Source organism: Vicugna pacos, chromosome X (assembly GCF_048564905.1).
Source record: "Vicugna pacos chromosome X, VicPac4, whole genome shotgun sequence".
Taxonomy (NCBI): domain Eukaryota; kingdom Metazoa; phylum Chordata; class Mammalia; order Artiodactyla; family Camelidae; genus Vicugna; species Vicugna pacos.
Window position 1 is genome coordinate 112,455,657 of NC_133023.1, and position 17,251 is coordinate 112,472,907.

General features: G+C 35.1%; 1 protein-coding gene across 1 annotated transcript in view; it reads left to right on the top strand.

Moving 5' to 3' along the window:
• The window catches only part of IL1RAPL2 (interleukin 1 receptor accessory protein like 2), a 436,774-nt gene that overhangs the window by 206,123 nt on the left and 213,400 nt on the right, over positions 1–17,251 (top strand). The window contains exon 4 of the mRNA XM_072956493.1: positions 4,357–4,431. Within this exon, the coding sequence (XP_072812594.1) occupies positions 4,357–4,431 (75 nt within the window). The remainder of the gene's footprint in view (positions 1–4,356; positions 4,432–17,251) is intronic.

Below are 17,251 nucleotides of genomic sequence, written 5' to 3' on the forward strand. Positions count from 1 at the left end.
AACAGAAATCAACAACAAAAAAGGACGATGAAACTTGTAATGACAGTTTTTAACACTTAGTCTTATAGTCAAGTAAATTAATTTATTTAATCAAACAATTAATTCTACTGAGTTCTTATACTCAGTTCATGGAAATGGACCAATCATTTCAGTCAAACCAATTGATCTGTTTCTGCAGGTGGATACAACTTTTCCCTTTAATAGAAAAAAAGCTAATTTGCACATTCTTCTATGGAAAGTTAGTGTCGAACATATAAAACCTAGCTTTAGGAAGAAGCAGGCAGTAACAGTAGTAGCTTCACTAGCACGTTAAGACTAATGTCATGGCATACTCAGTAGAGCAATTATATTTAAGGATAATTAAACATAAGCAGCTACAGAGGGAAATGCAAGGGAGGAATTGTGGACTAAAATGTTAGTACCAAACTGCATCCCAAGCTCCCATTCTTTCAATCAAAGCATGAAGCTGGAGCAGCAAATTCAAAGACTAGCTCAGACCCCAATTAGTCCCTCTAGAGGTCCATGATAACTTTTCTAATAAAATTGTAAATCTCCACTGTGTTGTTCATGGGGTCTGGTATCAACAGTTCTCCCCTTCATTTCCCAAACAGTAACTGTGCATTTTAGATGAGATTTTAAAAAAGGAAGAAGAAGAAAGAAATGAGCTCATGGCAGCATGTGCTCTAGCTAATCTGCAAATGCTATAATTATGCTGGGCGCTGATAGATTTGTCTATGGGCTGGTGGTCAGGATCCAGATGAACTGCTGCAGTTGCTGCTTTATCATCACAAATGTTCTGCACTTCTTAGCAATTCTCGGACCTAGACACGATATTGGAATTTAATGAGGCTCCACGCCCATACATCCCACTCAGATGTGTTAGGATCTAAAGTGCAAGTTCATCCTCTTTCATTCATGGCTTTGGGAGAAAAAAATGTATGTGCATGGAATGTCCTACAGAAATCATGTTTCAGCTGGCTGTTTGCCACAAAGCCACTCCCACTGGCCTGGCAACCTAAGCATAGTTAATTAGTGTGTAGTCAAAGACACTAAAACCATTGATTCAGTACTGATCGTTTTTACCCATTTTCTGCCTACAGCTTTTATCTGTCTTCCTATCCATTCTGCCTATGGGGGCTTTTGGTCACAAGGGGGCACCAAATGAGACAATGTACGCTTCATTTAGCTTCATCTCTAAGGTGGCCATAATTGTAACCATCTTCCTTACCTTCCAAGGTCATTGTGTAGATCACATGAACTAATGTATCTAAAAGCACTTTGACAATTATGAACCACCTGAAAATGTAAGGCACTTAAAATTATCATCAACACTAATAAATATCACTTCAGTAATTGACATTTAACAATAATAAAATTAGAGTAAATATATCCATTATCCATGGCAGGAGATAAGGATGGGGGGCTACAATGTCTTCAAATTCATATCCTGATGAAAGTAGGACAAGATATTTCTCTTTGAGCATTATAAACATTACTTACAGTCACTTCCCACCCATCACATCCCAATTAATTCATTTGGAGGCAGGACATATTTGAAAATAAGACTAAGAACAGTTTCCAGAAATCTAAGTGTCTATAATATCGATGTGTAAGGCAAATTGACAGTGGTTCTACAAAGTAACCAAAATGATTATTTTATAAATAAAATATAGGTGGCTGGACTTTAATTAATTAAAATTAAATAATAAAATTATTCATGTTTTGAGTACACAATATAAGCATGTTATTCAAAATGTATAAAAGGTATACAGTGAAAATGGAATCTTCCTCTGCCTGTCCATACCACCCTTCTCCCACCTCACACTCTACTATTCCTCAGCCACCCAGTTCCTCTCCTTAGAGGAAATCACTGTTACAAGTTTCACATGTATTAATTCAGAATTATGCCATACTTACACAAACAAGTTTATATATACATGTGTGCGCACAAACACACACACACACATATGTATTCTACACAAAGGATAGTATACTGTGCACTCTGTTTGGAACACTACTTTGCATTGAATACTCTATCTTGGAGATATTTTTATAATAGATACACAGGTTTGCCTAATTCTTTTAAACTGTGCGTTGTAGTACATCATTATATGGAAATAACATAGTATTATTTAACCAGTCTCCTACTGATAGATAATTTGGTTGTTTTCAGTATTTTGCTATTACAAACAATAGCAAATAATAAAATTGACCTGTGACTGGATTTTGAATACAAATATTTAAATTTTGTTTAAAATATATCCTTTATATTTCACATAATATTTAAATGTAAGATGAAGAGTAACTGAAATATTGAAGAAATGGAGACTATAGATATTGTATTTGTATGTTTGTCTATATTTTGCCAAAATCAACTTAGAAAAATGTACTATTCAATTCCATAAAAACAAGATGTCTTGCAGGCCATCAATAAAGATTTGTTGGAAAAATGAGAACAATTCACGAAAAATTTTCCCTTAGCAGTTTGGATATCAGGAAGATTAAGCTAATGTTATGTAAAGCTCTTTTCTGGTTCATTTGTTTGTTATGAAAAATTATTTTGGGAATCTTGCCAAATTTGTATATTTCCCTAATCTTACCTATCTTTTGATTAATTTAAGTTTCTCTCTTCCTCTAAATATCTTTGCAATATGAAATGAACTTCTCTCGTGTTGTCAGGGAATTCCTAAGCCAATCAATTAACCATGGTTTAATGATTATCTCTAATTACCCAGCTCTATTCTTTGTCTCTTGTGAATTACAAAGAAGAATAAAACATTTCCCCTTAATAGGTAATAGTCCAGTTGGATAGTTGACTACTATATATGAAATAGATAAGCAGCAAGGTCCTACTGTATAGCACAGGGGACTATATTCAATAGCTTGTAATAGCCTATAATGAAAAAGAGTATAAAAAGGAATATATATGTATAACTGAATCACTATGCTGTACACCAGAAATCAACACATCGTAAACCAACTATACTTCAATAAAAAAAATACGGGAACAATTAAAAGGAACTCAGGATATAAATAATAGCTTGATATAAGATTTGGCATAAAGCATTTTGTATTTGTGCCAAGTCCTCACATTTCTTTTTTCTAAAGGCCTCTTAAGTTTGCCTCCTTTAAAAAAAACTTTCCCCAGACTTTACCACTCTGACTGCTCATCCTCTCACTGCAGCATTGTTACCTCATACTCTTAGCTTGTTTTGTTCTTTTCCAGCCCATTCTACATTCTATATATCAAGCCAATCATCTTTAGACAGTACTTCCCTTGAGTCTTTTGTTACTGTTGTTCCAAAAGTCTACAATGGCCTTCTGGTCTACTACATCGTGTCCAAATTCCTCTGCATGTTTCTCAGGATCTTCCAGAATCAAGCTCTGTCCTGTCTATCTCCTGTTATTTCCAGTCACTCCACATCATGAGTGACTTGCTTTTACCCCACCCACCCAATTCCTTCTTACCAGATTATTCTACTCTAGTTACAGTATGCTTGCTAAGTTCTACCTGTGTTTCTCAATTTGTGTTATTAGTTTTTCCTGCCATTCTTCTTCCTTATTCTGCCATTCCAAAACTTCTCCATTCCTTAAAGTCTGTGTGGAGACCCATATCCTTCAGAAACTTTCCCCAACCCTGCCAGCAAATACTGACCTCTCCTTTCTCCATTCCTTTACCATATATATAACCTTATAACTCAAATGCTACATTTTTTTTACTAGACTGTTTTCTTTGTTCTATTATCTCTTTATTTTGATGTTCTGATTCTGTGTTCATATTCCTAGAATGTAAATTGAAGGCAAAGATAAAAACTTTACTTTCTTCTCCCTTAATACTTAGCACAAGATTTAGTGGACAGAAGATGTTCAATCAGTTTTTTTGATCAATTATGCTACTAAATGTCCCAGTGTTTTATCATATTGTTTTAGAGGTTGAGGTGGGGAATGAGGTATGATTCAGAGGTGCAGAAGTTTCAACCCACTAGCAGTTTCATTAAGAACATTTAGTACCACAAAGTAGGAATGAAGATTTAACATTTATATGATTATACTTTTAAAATCTATATTTCTTCACACTCACAAGCTTATACAACAACTCAAAATAGACCATTTGTTTGATCTTGTTGGCAAGTGTAGCTGTCAAAATGACCTATTTACAGTGAATTAATGCTGCTCTAAATGTGCTGGAGAATGGGTATTGTATGGGTATAGTAACTACTCAAGTAGGAACACTGTCTAATAAACGTTTACACAGTATCAAGTCTACAAACGTTAAATATCATACACCATAGAATCTTTCTCATCCTGTAATTTAATCTCAATTTTTCTATTACCTTTTTTCATTTTCTCTTCTAGCTTTACTCACAGACAAGCCTCCCAAGCCATTGTTCCCCATGGAGAATCAGCCAAGTGTTATAGATGTCCAGCTGGGTAAGTCTCCTTCCAGGAATAATAGATCCTAAACTTACTCTCTGTTAGCAGATGGGAAAAATTGCATGAACCAGGAAAGGTTTATTGCTACTGTTATTACATGCAAATCAATTTGTGCCTGCTCATTTATAACCTTGGAGTTTAGTGCAATAGCAGTTTAAGGAAATGAATTTGTATTGCATCAAGGAATGGTAATACTAATTGGTTACACTGGGTATGAAGTGTGCTGTAGGACAGAGCTTTTTAAGTCTGTGATTGATAGATTCATAGGTGTCATGCATTAGTGATTGGTACAGAAAACTTCCCATGCTTGTCAGCCCCAAATTTGTATTTAGAGAGCATTAACTCATGCTGAACAAGCACTTTTTAAAATAAAATAGCCCCTCAGTACAGCCTTCAAAATGATTTGGTAATATGACTTCCAATGGCACAACCCAGGGCTATTTAAAACTTTTTTTTAGGTTGAGATCCTGAATATTTATGAATCATATGGTGTTGGAAAAAGTAAGTTGATTTATGGGTGCTCTTGTCTTTTTACAGACTCAAATAAGGACACAAGGTTTTGAGCCTCCTTTTTGAGTCTCCTACCACTAACTTTATATTTCAAGAACTGTAAGCTTGAAACTCAGAGGCCTGCTAGTGTCTCTTTCAAACAATGGCCTTTAATACCTGTGATCTTTAGTCTATCTTAGGTTTTATTCTATTCTTCAATTCTAATAATTTCTTCAATTCTAAACAAGAGAACTGAGTAAATATGCTAGGAATGTATTTGACTTACTTGGGGCATATGACTTATTGAAGTATGTGACCATAGTGATACGTACCAATTATATAGTGAGGGAAGATGAATTGGCATCAATATTTCACTAACTTTGGTAGTTTTTGACTCAACTTTTGATCTTTTCAATCCACCTTGGATTGTTAGAGGCTTATTTCTGTCTTGAAAATAGGTGAGGGAAAATTACATTCCTAAGAGCTTGGTCATTTTTCTAAAATGAAATATAGCACATTATATTTAATGCAGCCTAGCAGTTTGAGGACCAGAGTTAAGTATTTTAAAACAAAAAGAAGAGAAAATAATAAACATGTTGTCAGGAGTAGGCTATGGAAATGGTGAATATTTTGTAGATAATGTTGAACTATTAGACTCTGGCTCTCCCCCCACGCCTTGTATATTATTATGCAGAGTCATCACATTTTGTTAAAACCAAATCTAGATGTGCTGACACTCCCTCAGTAAGTTTTACTTACATCTTTCCATTCACACTGGTATAAAAATACTTCAAGGGTATTCTGTGGTTTGCCAGGAGTTACATGAAGCCGTAAGATAATCTCATATCATTTGTTTTCATGGAGATTCAAGTGGATAAGTTATTTTTATATGAAAACATAAATTGAGAAGTAGAAAGAAAAATTCACACAACTATTTCAAATAAAACAGAACTAACTTTTGTGTTTGTGTCCCCTGGGTGGATATGTCTTCATTCTCCTCTGCCATTAAGAAAACTTCAGCAGAAGAGTTTGAGGAATATTGTTCTAAAGCAAGGAGGGAGACCCTTGTAGGGAGTAAAATTCATTCAGGTTCACTGGGTGTCACACTTGTGTGTGCTATTCAGGAAATCTCTGAGATGTGTGCTTTGTATAAATATATATTCCAACATAGGTATATATGCCAAAATAACTCACCAGCATTACCCTGTAAAATTACTAAGGCAATTTGCTTACAATTTACATTAGATGCAAAGCTGAACTTTTCAGTTTTTAGTTTGTTACACAATTTGGAAACAACTTTATTGACAGAAACATGGAGACCTGCCCATTTTTCATTCTAGAAAGGCTGTTTCTCCAAGATGCTAAATCAACCGTGTAATTCAGAGAAAGAAAAACAAAATCAGTTAAATAAGATCTTTGGCATTTCAAGGAGCACATGGCTGGTTAATTTTAAGTGATTTTAACTTTTCCACAGATTTATTTAGTACATTTATTCACAACTGGAAGTCATTTTGTAATTTACTCTTATGCCTCAATACTGAAGTGATGTTAGGAGCACTATAAATGTCAGAGAACTCTTTAGTGTTGATGGGGGCTCTGCAGTCAGAATGATGAAGGTTTAGAAACCCCAGGCATAAAAAAGAGCTAGAGACAGATAACTGGCGTGATTGGACATCTCTGTCTATATCTTGAAAACATTCAGAATTCAGTCAGGTCATGAAAACTTCTGAAAATTGTTTTCGTTCATTTTTAAAAGTTTATAAAGCACATGTAGCTTTAGACATCCTTAAACTAGAACTAAAACCAGAACTACCAAAAAATACAACAATCCAAGCCAAATGACTAAGTACATTACCAAGTTCAGTTTTCCCAAATCTCAATATTTAAAAATCTGAGACAACATTGTAGTAGATTAAAGTTAGCCACAGTTTTTTTTTCCTATTCCTACCATTTAAACATAGTTCCTCATCCCCCTCCTCTTGAAACTGGACTGGCGTTAGGGATATATTTGACCAATAGAGTACTGCAGAAATGATATTCTGAGATATTAGAGGCTGTGTCAAAAGAAATCTTGTAACATCTCTTCGTGTCTCTTGGTCTGGTCTGAAACTACCATGCTGTGAGAAACTCAAGCTGCATGTAGAGGCCCTAGAGGATGAGACTCCATGTGGAGGAAGAGAGGCCAATAAAGCAGCCAGGCACCGGACACATGAATATAGAAGCCATGTTGGAAGTGGACCCTCCAGCCCCAGCTGCCCTGACTTATGTATGCCATGTAGGTCAGAGGCAAACCATTGAGCTGAACTCTTCTCAGATTTCTGACCCAAAAATTCATAAGCAAAGTAAAATGGTTGTCATTAGCCACAAAGCTAGGTGTTTGTTAAACAATAGATACCCAGAACAAACATTAATTTTCCCTAGAACATCTTTAATTCCATTTTCCTCATGAATAAGAATCCCACGCAGGCATTGTATGCAAAATTAGAAATATTGTAAGAAATATTTGTGTACAAGCTTCAAGGTAGTTTTAGAAAACATGGTCTGGAATAATTATTTATGTATTTGTTTAAGAGTTACACTCAGGTCTCAGTTCTGCATATTTGTAAAGGCAATCCAGTAAATTAAACATTTTAGTAGAAATGAATACATTTTAGTGCATGGAGCCGGCATCAGTACAGATGTTTTGTTGTGTCTCTAGAGGAAAATAAACATCTTGACTTTCTGCTATAGTGTAATCCATTAGTCATCCACAAGATTCTGGAAATTTACATACTTTTTGCTGACATAGTGATGACAGTTTGGTTGTTGCTAAATTGTGTTCACATTGTAATGCTGAAAGAAGATTAATCTTAACCAAATAACTATATATTTTGAGATGTTAAACATGTTCTTAACGAAATAGTATTAAAACTATTGCTCTCACAAAGTAAGCCTATTCAGCTAAAGCTGCCTGTGGTAATGTGTAAAATATAAAGATAAAAGTAATGTACCAAACACTCACAACAAATCTAATTTGGTCTTGTTATCTGCCATTTCTTTTCTCCCTCTGGAGGTAAATTTAGATTTAAATTTGGTGAATAAACCTTTGCTATACCAGGGCTAATTATGATTTTGGCAGTTGAAAAGGAATATATTTTCAATAATTTTTATAAGAAAAATAACACTGCATCACAGTATATTAATTTATATTGTACTTTAACACCAAATTATTAAGCCATCATAATGACATATGCCCCACTTGAAATGTGTTGATGCAAGGTAGGCCGCTTCTTTTGGACACTGCTTTTTTAAGGAACCCAAATGCATGCTTTACAAACTGTAGCAGACTTCTAGAAACTTTGAAACAGCCACGAACAAACATGGGTGAAAAGATTTGAGATCTGACATTTAATTTCAATTAAAGGTGAATTTGAAAATATGCCCTGTTCTTCTCTTTGATGATGTTAACTATTTTTCCTGGAGGTTTCCTAAGACTTAAATTACCAGTCAGTGTTGTGCAGAAAATAAACACCATTTACTTCTCTTTTTGTGTCAAAGAGTCAAAAAGAAAGCCTGGGTGCCTAAATCATATAAGAAAAACTCAAACCAGTGAAATAGTCCAAGCTAATTGAATACCAGATGAATCTGACCCGGTATGAAAGATTCTCTTCATTTCCCTTCTCTTCTCATTCAGAATTTATTTTATTTTTACAGGCTGTTTAAATTCATATTTCATGACTGTGTTAGGTGCTACTGGCTCAAAGTTTCTCTGTGTATATAAGGTGTGTTAATCTTTGTCAGAAATCGATTTCACCTGCATGTCAGTTTCTACTGAAAATTATACTCGGTCCCCCGAGAGACCACTGTAAAAGACTATAAGAGAATAAGGCAAAATATAATATTTAATGCAAAACTCAGGACTACAACACAAAAATTAATAACTAATTTAACCCTGAATTAGGAAATTAGCTGTGCAACCAAATCTATCATTTTTTAAACTCAATTTACCTAAAAACATTTTTTGACTTCTTAGTGGATGACAAACACTGTGTTAGCTCTTGGGGATATAGGAGTGAATAAAACGAGGTCCTTGGCCTTAAGATGTTTCTCAGTCTAGTGGGGAAGACAGATGTGTAAGCAGAATTATAATGTAATATGATAGCTGCCAAAACAGAGATGAGAAAAGGGAGTGTGACTTTTTTGTGGCAAGACCTCATAAATTAACAGTTCTACAGTCTTTGACTTTAACTTAATGTAATGACAAATTTGTATAACTTCAATTAAATGCTAAATTTATTTGAAAACAATTTAAAATTGCCAAAGATAAAACCTTTGGAAATAATAAATTGTCCACCATTTCTTCAATATGGCAAATACTAAAAATGGCAACTTATGATATCCCCAAGTCTCCTCAGTTTAGCAAAATTAAGCCAAGTCTTTCTAGTTGTCATAGAACAAATAAACCAAAGCAAGTCACCGACTGAGTTAAAATGTCAAGCTGTAATTAATACCAATACGAATAGCAATACATGATCATTTCATTAGCTCGGATCATGTCTTAGTATATGCGTCGAGTGTATAATGGCCATAGCAGGGGATTTAATTTTTTTTTTTGCTTTTGTGTGCTCCTCCTATGCTTTTAGCTTGAAATAACTCCTTGAAAATCGTCATTTAATCTTGAAAAAGTAAAGACTTTGGAGAGGAAGAAGAAGGGTATCCTGAGTTCACTCAGCATTCTTGGCACATGTAATTGGAGCTGGTTCATGGCAGCATTCACTGTCCCTTGTAGATATTCTAGGGTTAGTGAGCTGTTTCCAAAAGATCTATTTTTTGCAGCATAACATGTACAAACTTAGCATGGACTACCCCAAACTGCAAACCATTCTATTGCCTAGATTGTACAACATGTGTATTAGGTACAACTTTGGAAATTATGGGCTAAGCCTTTTCCCTAAGAGTTGGTTACCATATTAATGCTTGAAACTGTGACTGGTTTACTTACTTTGTGTAAGTTTATATAATTTAGTCATACTTGCTTTGAGACTCTTGAAAATGAAAAGAAAAAGTTAACACTTCACTAATGATTTATCTGTAATGTAACAAGTTTATTATGAATATCTTAGGAACAACATGATTGTAGACCAGAACTCTATCCCATATGTTGCTATTTTGGGGGCACTGATGAAATTTATGTCTCATTGGGATATTAATATAAGCTTGAAGGTGTTTCATCACACTTTCATTAATGCCAATACCATGATTTTACACATATCAAAACAAAATTATTTGAGAGTTTACTATTTATAGCCGCTACAATGGGCATTTATGCATAAACTCTCTTATTTATTCCTCATAAGAGCCCAAAGTAGTAGTAGGTATTGTTGAACCATTTCGCATGTGAGGAAACTCGGCCTCATACAGATGAAATAACTTTTCTGAGGCTACATATTTAATAAGTGGTAAAAATAGGATTTCAATCAGATTTATCTTGACTCCAAAGTTATTGTTATTTTTATTATGGCATACTGAGTATGATAATTTATCTAGGCCCAAAATTATATCGTCAAAAAAGCTATTAGGCTACTAGAGACATTTTAATAATAACAACAGCAACAATAATAGTAACTATATATGTGTTATAACTCTAAATAAAATAATAACTATTTAACAATATCTCTACTACTACTACTACTAGTTATATTGTTATAATAATATGTAGTGTGATTTAATAGTAGCTCTACTACTGCCACTAGTTGTTGTTAGCAGTTGTATACTAGTAGAGCTATCATTTATTGCTGGCTTACCATGTACTGACATTATGTTAAGTACTTTATATGAATTATCTCATTTAATCCTCCCAATAATTTTATGAGATAGATACTATTTGTCCCATTTTTATGAGAATTATTAAGATACTGTTCATATACCACACAAGTGACCCACTTCAATCATACATTTCAATAGTTTCTAATATAGGCAGAGTTGTGCAACCACTGCCACAATCAATTTCAGAACATTTCCACATTCCCAAAAGAAACTTCAAACCCATGAGCAGTCACTTTTCAGTCCCCTTTTACCCCCTCCACCATCTCCAGGCAACTACTAATCAACTTTCTATATATTTGTATTTTTGTATGTTGCTGTATATTTATACTTCTGTAAATTTGCCTATTCTGGACATTTAATATAAATGAAATCATACAACATGTGGTCTTTTGGGACTGGCTTATTATGCTTAGCATATTGTTTTCAGAGTTCAAACATGTTACAGCTTCTATCAGTAATTCATCCCTTTTCACTTGGCAAATAATATTCTATTATATGGATGTACTGCATGTTATTTATCCATTAATCAATTAAAGGACATTTTGGGTATTACCACTCTTTGCCTATTACAAAACAATGCTGCTTGTAAATATTAGTGTGCAAATTTTTGTGTGGACATATGTTATCAATTCTCTTGGGGTTATCATTCCTACCTAGGAGTAGAATTATTGAGTCATCGGTAACTCTATTTTTAACTTTTTAAGGAACTGCCAGATTTTTGTCCAAAGCAACTGCACCATTTTATATTCTCAGTAGAAATACACAAGGATTCCAATTTATGCACACCCTCACCGACACTTGTTATTTTCCATTTTTTATAATAGTTATCCTAATGGGTATTTTGTAGTGTCTTATTTTGGTTTTGATTTGCATTTCTGTAATGATTAATGATGTTGAGCATCTCTTTGTGTGCTTATTTGCCATTTGTATGTCTTTGGAGAAATGTGTATGGTCCATTTTTAAAAGGAGAAAATGTGTCTCAGAGAAGTCAAAAACACTTACCCAAGTTGGTAAGCAGTTTATAATGAGGCCTGAGTTGACACTCTTAACATTTACTCATAATGTCCACTAATGTTCTTACCCATAATGTCCATTAATGTTTGCCCAAGTTGGTAAGCAGTTTATAATGAGGCCTGAGTTGACACTCTTAACATTTACTTATAATGTCCATTAATGTTCTTACCCATAATGTCCATTAATGTTCGTACTGTTTTTACTCAGTCTTCCTGCACTGGGGACTTAGTTTTGTTCCCTTTTTAAAAATGGATTTTGGACAGAAGGCAAATGATCTTATAGGAGTAAGTTAAAAGAATATTTAGTGTGAAAATAGAAATGAGTAAGAGAGAATTATTTTGACTTTTTGACCTTTGTAACTCAGGCCAACACACTTTTCCAATGACAGACTAATTCAGAAGCTGCAGACGACCTGAAAACTGGCTATGAAACACAAAGCGGTATAGAAAACCTTTCCATAGGGATGCACACTTAATGGCCAGAAAGCTGCATGTACTCTAGCATCTGAACTGATATCAAGAAATCCATCTGTGTCACTCATTGACAGGAAGGATAGATTAGAGACTGAAAAAATAAATTAGGGAACTCTCTGCTTTTAGAATTTATTAGGAATATGTGTCAACTGAGGACACTTCCCTAATAGCATGTTCTGCCAGTATTAATATCAATACCATCAGCTTTATAATACTTTTCAGCAGTTCTGTCTTCTGACACATGTAATCAGTGGATAATGGATGCTTTTAAAATATCCAGAAACGGGAAAAAACAAAGCTACACATTTTGACTGTGTCTTAACATCCAACATGAACTGGGAGAAAAGAATAATTTAGACACTCCTTCCAACTCAAATAGCTTATATTATTTTATATAAGTAAAAGTTGATTTTATATTATAGGTAATCTTGTAGAAAATTGAGGGAAATATCATCTAGCTGGTTCATAATTGAGGTGGAAGGGTAGCTTTGCATCATTTAGATAAGTCTCTTAATTATCTTCTACACTTTATTTGTACAGATATGGCTTAAACTTTAGAAGATCTTTTGCTCCCTTAGAAACAGTTCTTTCCAAAAATTACTTAGAGTTATCAGGGGTCATATATAAATATCTGGTTTTGTTAATAGGCACATGTGTTGCTGTTAATCAGAGAACACCAGAAATCTTCCCAGTTTCCTTCCCATCTTTTCCCTAATTATCTCCTGCATTATTACAGTGAGCAACCATCGATCAGAGTCAACACAAAATAAGGGCCAGGCAAGAGGTCTGGAGGAAAACCTCAGAGGTTTTTGAAGCCATAGCTGGTAGTCTAGAGTCATAGTAGCAATCTGAAGTCTGGAAGCTTACAGCAAGGTCATGAGCAAATAGGTCACATCATAGAACACACCAATCTTGGATTCCTAGCAAGGTAAGAAAGTTAAAGGCTGAGAAGCAATAAGAAATCAGACAGCAAATGGATACTGAAAAATCAGACAATTGCATTAGACCTATAAGGATTGGCACTTGATTCCCATAAGAGAAAGGTATTGTCCCTGTGGCCATAGTTCCTGAAAAAGAAAGTTGGAAGGAACTGGGGCTTAGGGTGATGAAGAGGAGGGCACACCTGGCAGTCAGGAGCAGTTTAAGACCACATGGATGTGAAAAGTAGCTCCATCAAAAAAAAGTGGAGGACAAACATAGCCTAAGACTACTTCTGACAGAAACAGTCTCTTTTTTGCCAATATCTGAATTTTGAAAATTTAATTAATAGTGTGTGTATCATGTCCAAAAATATACTTTGGTTTTGTTTCCAAATGCAATAGCAACCCAGGAGCTCCTGTATATTGGTATTTTGCATATGCTTTAGACACCTGTTTTCCATGACCAGAGGGTTTGGTCCACTGAGGACCTATAACAGATTGTTTTCCTTAGTTACAAATGTGTTGAGGGGCCACCCATTGCTATAATGATTTTCCATTAATAACTAAGCGGTTCAGTAAGATTTTTACTTGGTGAGATGATAACCATAGTGCGTCTCAAGGCCAATTGTGATGATGAGTCAGCAAAGGAACAAAACAAATGTGAACATTTGGAGTGAGACCCTTCATTAGAGAGGGACTTTTGGTCAAGGTCCCATTTGCAAACCCCTTTGCCTCAATTATAGGAAAATGTTAAGTCCTTCAGAAAGGAAGAGGATTGTGATAACTCTAGAAAAGAGAATTTCAGAAAGGGAAGCATTAATTTTAATAATTACATCTCATGTTTATGCAGTATACTCCTCGAAGTAACTCAGAACTTTTTTTTCAGGTACAATTTAATTAACTTCTTTAATATTTTTGGAAAGTAAGATGATTTGTTATTAACCATTGATGTGTGGAGATTAAAGTTCTTTGTGACACCGATAGGCAGTTTGGCAATTAAACTAAACATACTAGTGAGGAATCAGCTGGATCAGTGCTGAGTAAATGATTATTAGTCTAACCAATTATCAGACAGGTCAGAATTACTATTGACTGTGCTATTGTATATGTACAAATGTGTAGCAGGGATGATCGGTCTACTCACTTCTGGCTGCGTTGGTACTTCCTATCTCAGTACAGTAATTAGCTTATTAACCTAATAACAGCTGTTCTCGTAAGTGACCACTTAGTGTATCAAACTAGTAGCTCTTAAACTTTGCAGATTGGTAGCCTGTGTTTGTGTTTACTCTTTGGTTCTATGTGTTGATTTCTGGTATTTTAGTTTGTACATTCTTCTCATGTGCAGACTATTCTTAAAGGGGACAGGTTAAAAAAAAATAAAGTGGTGATAGCAGTGGGCACAGGTTAAAATTTGCAAAAGATGAGAGGGAGACCCTGCCTTCATGTAATGTGTGGAAATAGCTCAGTAAGAATGGAACTTCTCATTTGTCAAAGGCAGGTCCATGTTTCTATTAGTCCACTAGGCTATTGTTTCCTTTAAACCTTTTATTTGACTTCTCTTTTGTCCATGTGTGCCAATGAATAATTCTGTTAGTAATCTTCGAATTGTCCTCTTCAAATGGATTGTTTTATTGTGTTTAATCTACTCTTATCAGCATTCCAACTACATCTCAGTAGTCTTTATTCATAGTAGAAGGAAACTTAGTCCAACTTATTTTATTCTACAGATCTGGAAACCAGTGTCACGTCTAAAGTTCCTCTGCTATCCAGAGTTCAGCTACATGGGCAACCTAATTTCAAGGGAAGCTATAGAACATAGAGGAACACATGATATGGGTGATCATTGCCTGAGCCCACAGCCGTCATCTCCTCCTACTCAGTGGAGTGTCCCTACATCTGGGAGTACCCTAAAAGAGGATTCTTTAGAAGAGAGTTCTGTGACAGGGGAACATTCACTGTCTTCACAAGGCAGCCTGTTCAGTTACACAATTCTAGTCACTAGAAAGTTCTTTATTCTGAGCCATGATCTCTCTCTTGTAATAAGACGGAGTAAATCTCTTTTCTTCCATTAATCCCTTCAAATATTTGAATAAAGTAGCAGATTTCCCCAACATCTTGTCTTCTTTAGGATAAGTATTTCCAGTTGGTAATGATTTCTTATAGGAAGTTTATACTATTATGGCTACCCTCCCCTGGATAATGAAGGGTGTCAGTGTACTTCTTAAAATATGAGACTGTATACCAATGTGGCCTAACTCTTGTAGAGAATAGGCTACTGACATCCTGTAATCTGGTCACTATGTAAAATGAGATCATCTGTATGAAAGCGCTTTACACAATGTAAAGCAGCATGCTCATGGAAGTTATCATTATTATTATAAATGTAGCTTGAGATTGCATGAGCTTATTCAGCAGCCACATTACACTGTTGGCCGGGATTTTAAACTTGTGGTCGGCTAAATCCCCAAACCTTTTACACGGGAATTGCTACATGAAAGAGCCCCGTAATCATTTATTCCATGGTCAGTAATAAATACACCATTCATTTTTTGCCTTTGAGAAAAGAGGCTTAATAGTGTCTAGATTTCCAGGGCTAACTACCAGTTTTAGATTTTTGATAAGATTTAGGTCCTATCAACCCACACAAACCACGCTGACCAAATTCAGTGGGGTTTTTTCTTTTATTCAAAGTACAAGTTCAGTTAGCTAAGCATTTAAAAAAAATTGGTCCGCCTGACAACAAATACCTGATTTAAGGCTTCTTTTATCTGCTTGTGGTATTGGTGTGGGAACGGCCTTCAACTTTTGATTTCCTCTTTAGTAGCTAATGGTTTTGTTTTCATTAACTGCTTTCTGTGGTCAAGAGCTGCACATTTTCTTGGAATTTGCAAACAGTACGACCAATTTAAATTATACAGAAGCACAGAAATCATAAATAATAGCAGCCTTGAGATCTCATGATTAGTATAGTCAAAGCAGAAATATGGAAAAACATACCTTTTCCACCATATTCTTCTCCCTTTCTAGGAAAGTTCTGGATCATTTACTTCTCAAACCCACAAATCAGAGCCATCTCTTAAATCCAAGATAAGCATTCCATAATGAAAGGATCTGAACTTTTTTAATGCCATCATTTTAATTATTTAGTTTATTTGTACTTCTCCATGGGAAATGTGATGGTGTTTCCAAATATTGAGCTTTTGAAATAGTTCCCAGTGAATTAATTGGGCTACTTCAATCACGGAAAGGCAACTATGTTGTGTAATGTTTGAAGTGTATTAACTTTCTTCAGTCATGGTAGACCAGAATTTCCAGTTTACTAAGTAAGAGGAAAAAAAGAAAGAAATCAGTTTCTGTATTGAATAGTGAAAAGTACACAATGGTTTTGACTGAGCCTGAAAAATTAGCAATATCTCTCTGAGTATTTATCACAAGAATATAGTGGCACATCCTATGTAGTTGGGCTGGTTGCATTTTACTCTGACATAGCCACCCTTAGCCTTACTACATGCACTAATTTCTTGGGTCTGCTATAACAAAGTGCCACAAACTGAGTGTCTTAAAACAACGGAAATGTATTGTCTCACTGTTCCAGAGACTAGAATTCTGAAATCAAGCTGTCAGCAGTATTGGTTCCCTTTTGAGGATGTGAGGGAGACTCTGGTTCATGTCTCTCTCCTAGCTTCTGGCAGTTGCCAGTAACACTTGGTGTCCCTTGCCTGGTGAATGAATCACTTCAATCTCTGTCTCTGTTACCACATTCTGTTCTTTCCCTGCCTGTGTCTCTTTTGATGTCTACATTTCCCTCTTTTTATAAGGGCATCATTGATTGAATTATAGGTCTCATCATAATCTAATATAACCTTGTCTCAACTCTACAAAGCCCCTATTTCCCAGTAAGGTCACATTCATAGATGCCAGGGGTTAAGGTACATAGCTTTTTGGGGACACAGTTTAATCGATAACGCCACACCTGCTTACATTAATATCCATATGACAGTGAATATCTAGATGAGAAGTAAAATCTTCAGTGACAAATAAGTTTGATGTACTAAAATCTGAACGTTTGGAAGCCTGGACACTTGAATTTTCATATCATTGGTGGCTTCTGGAAAG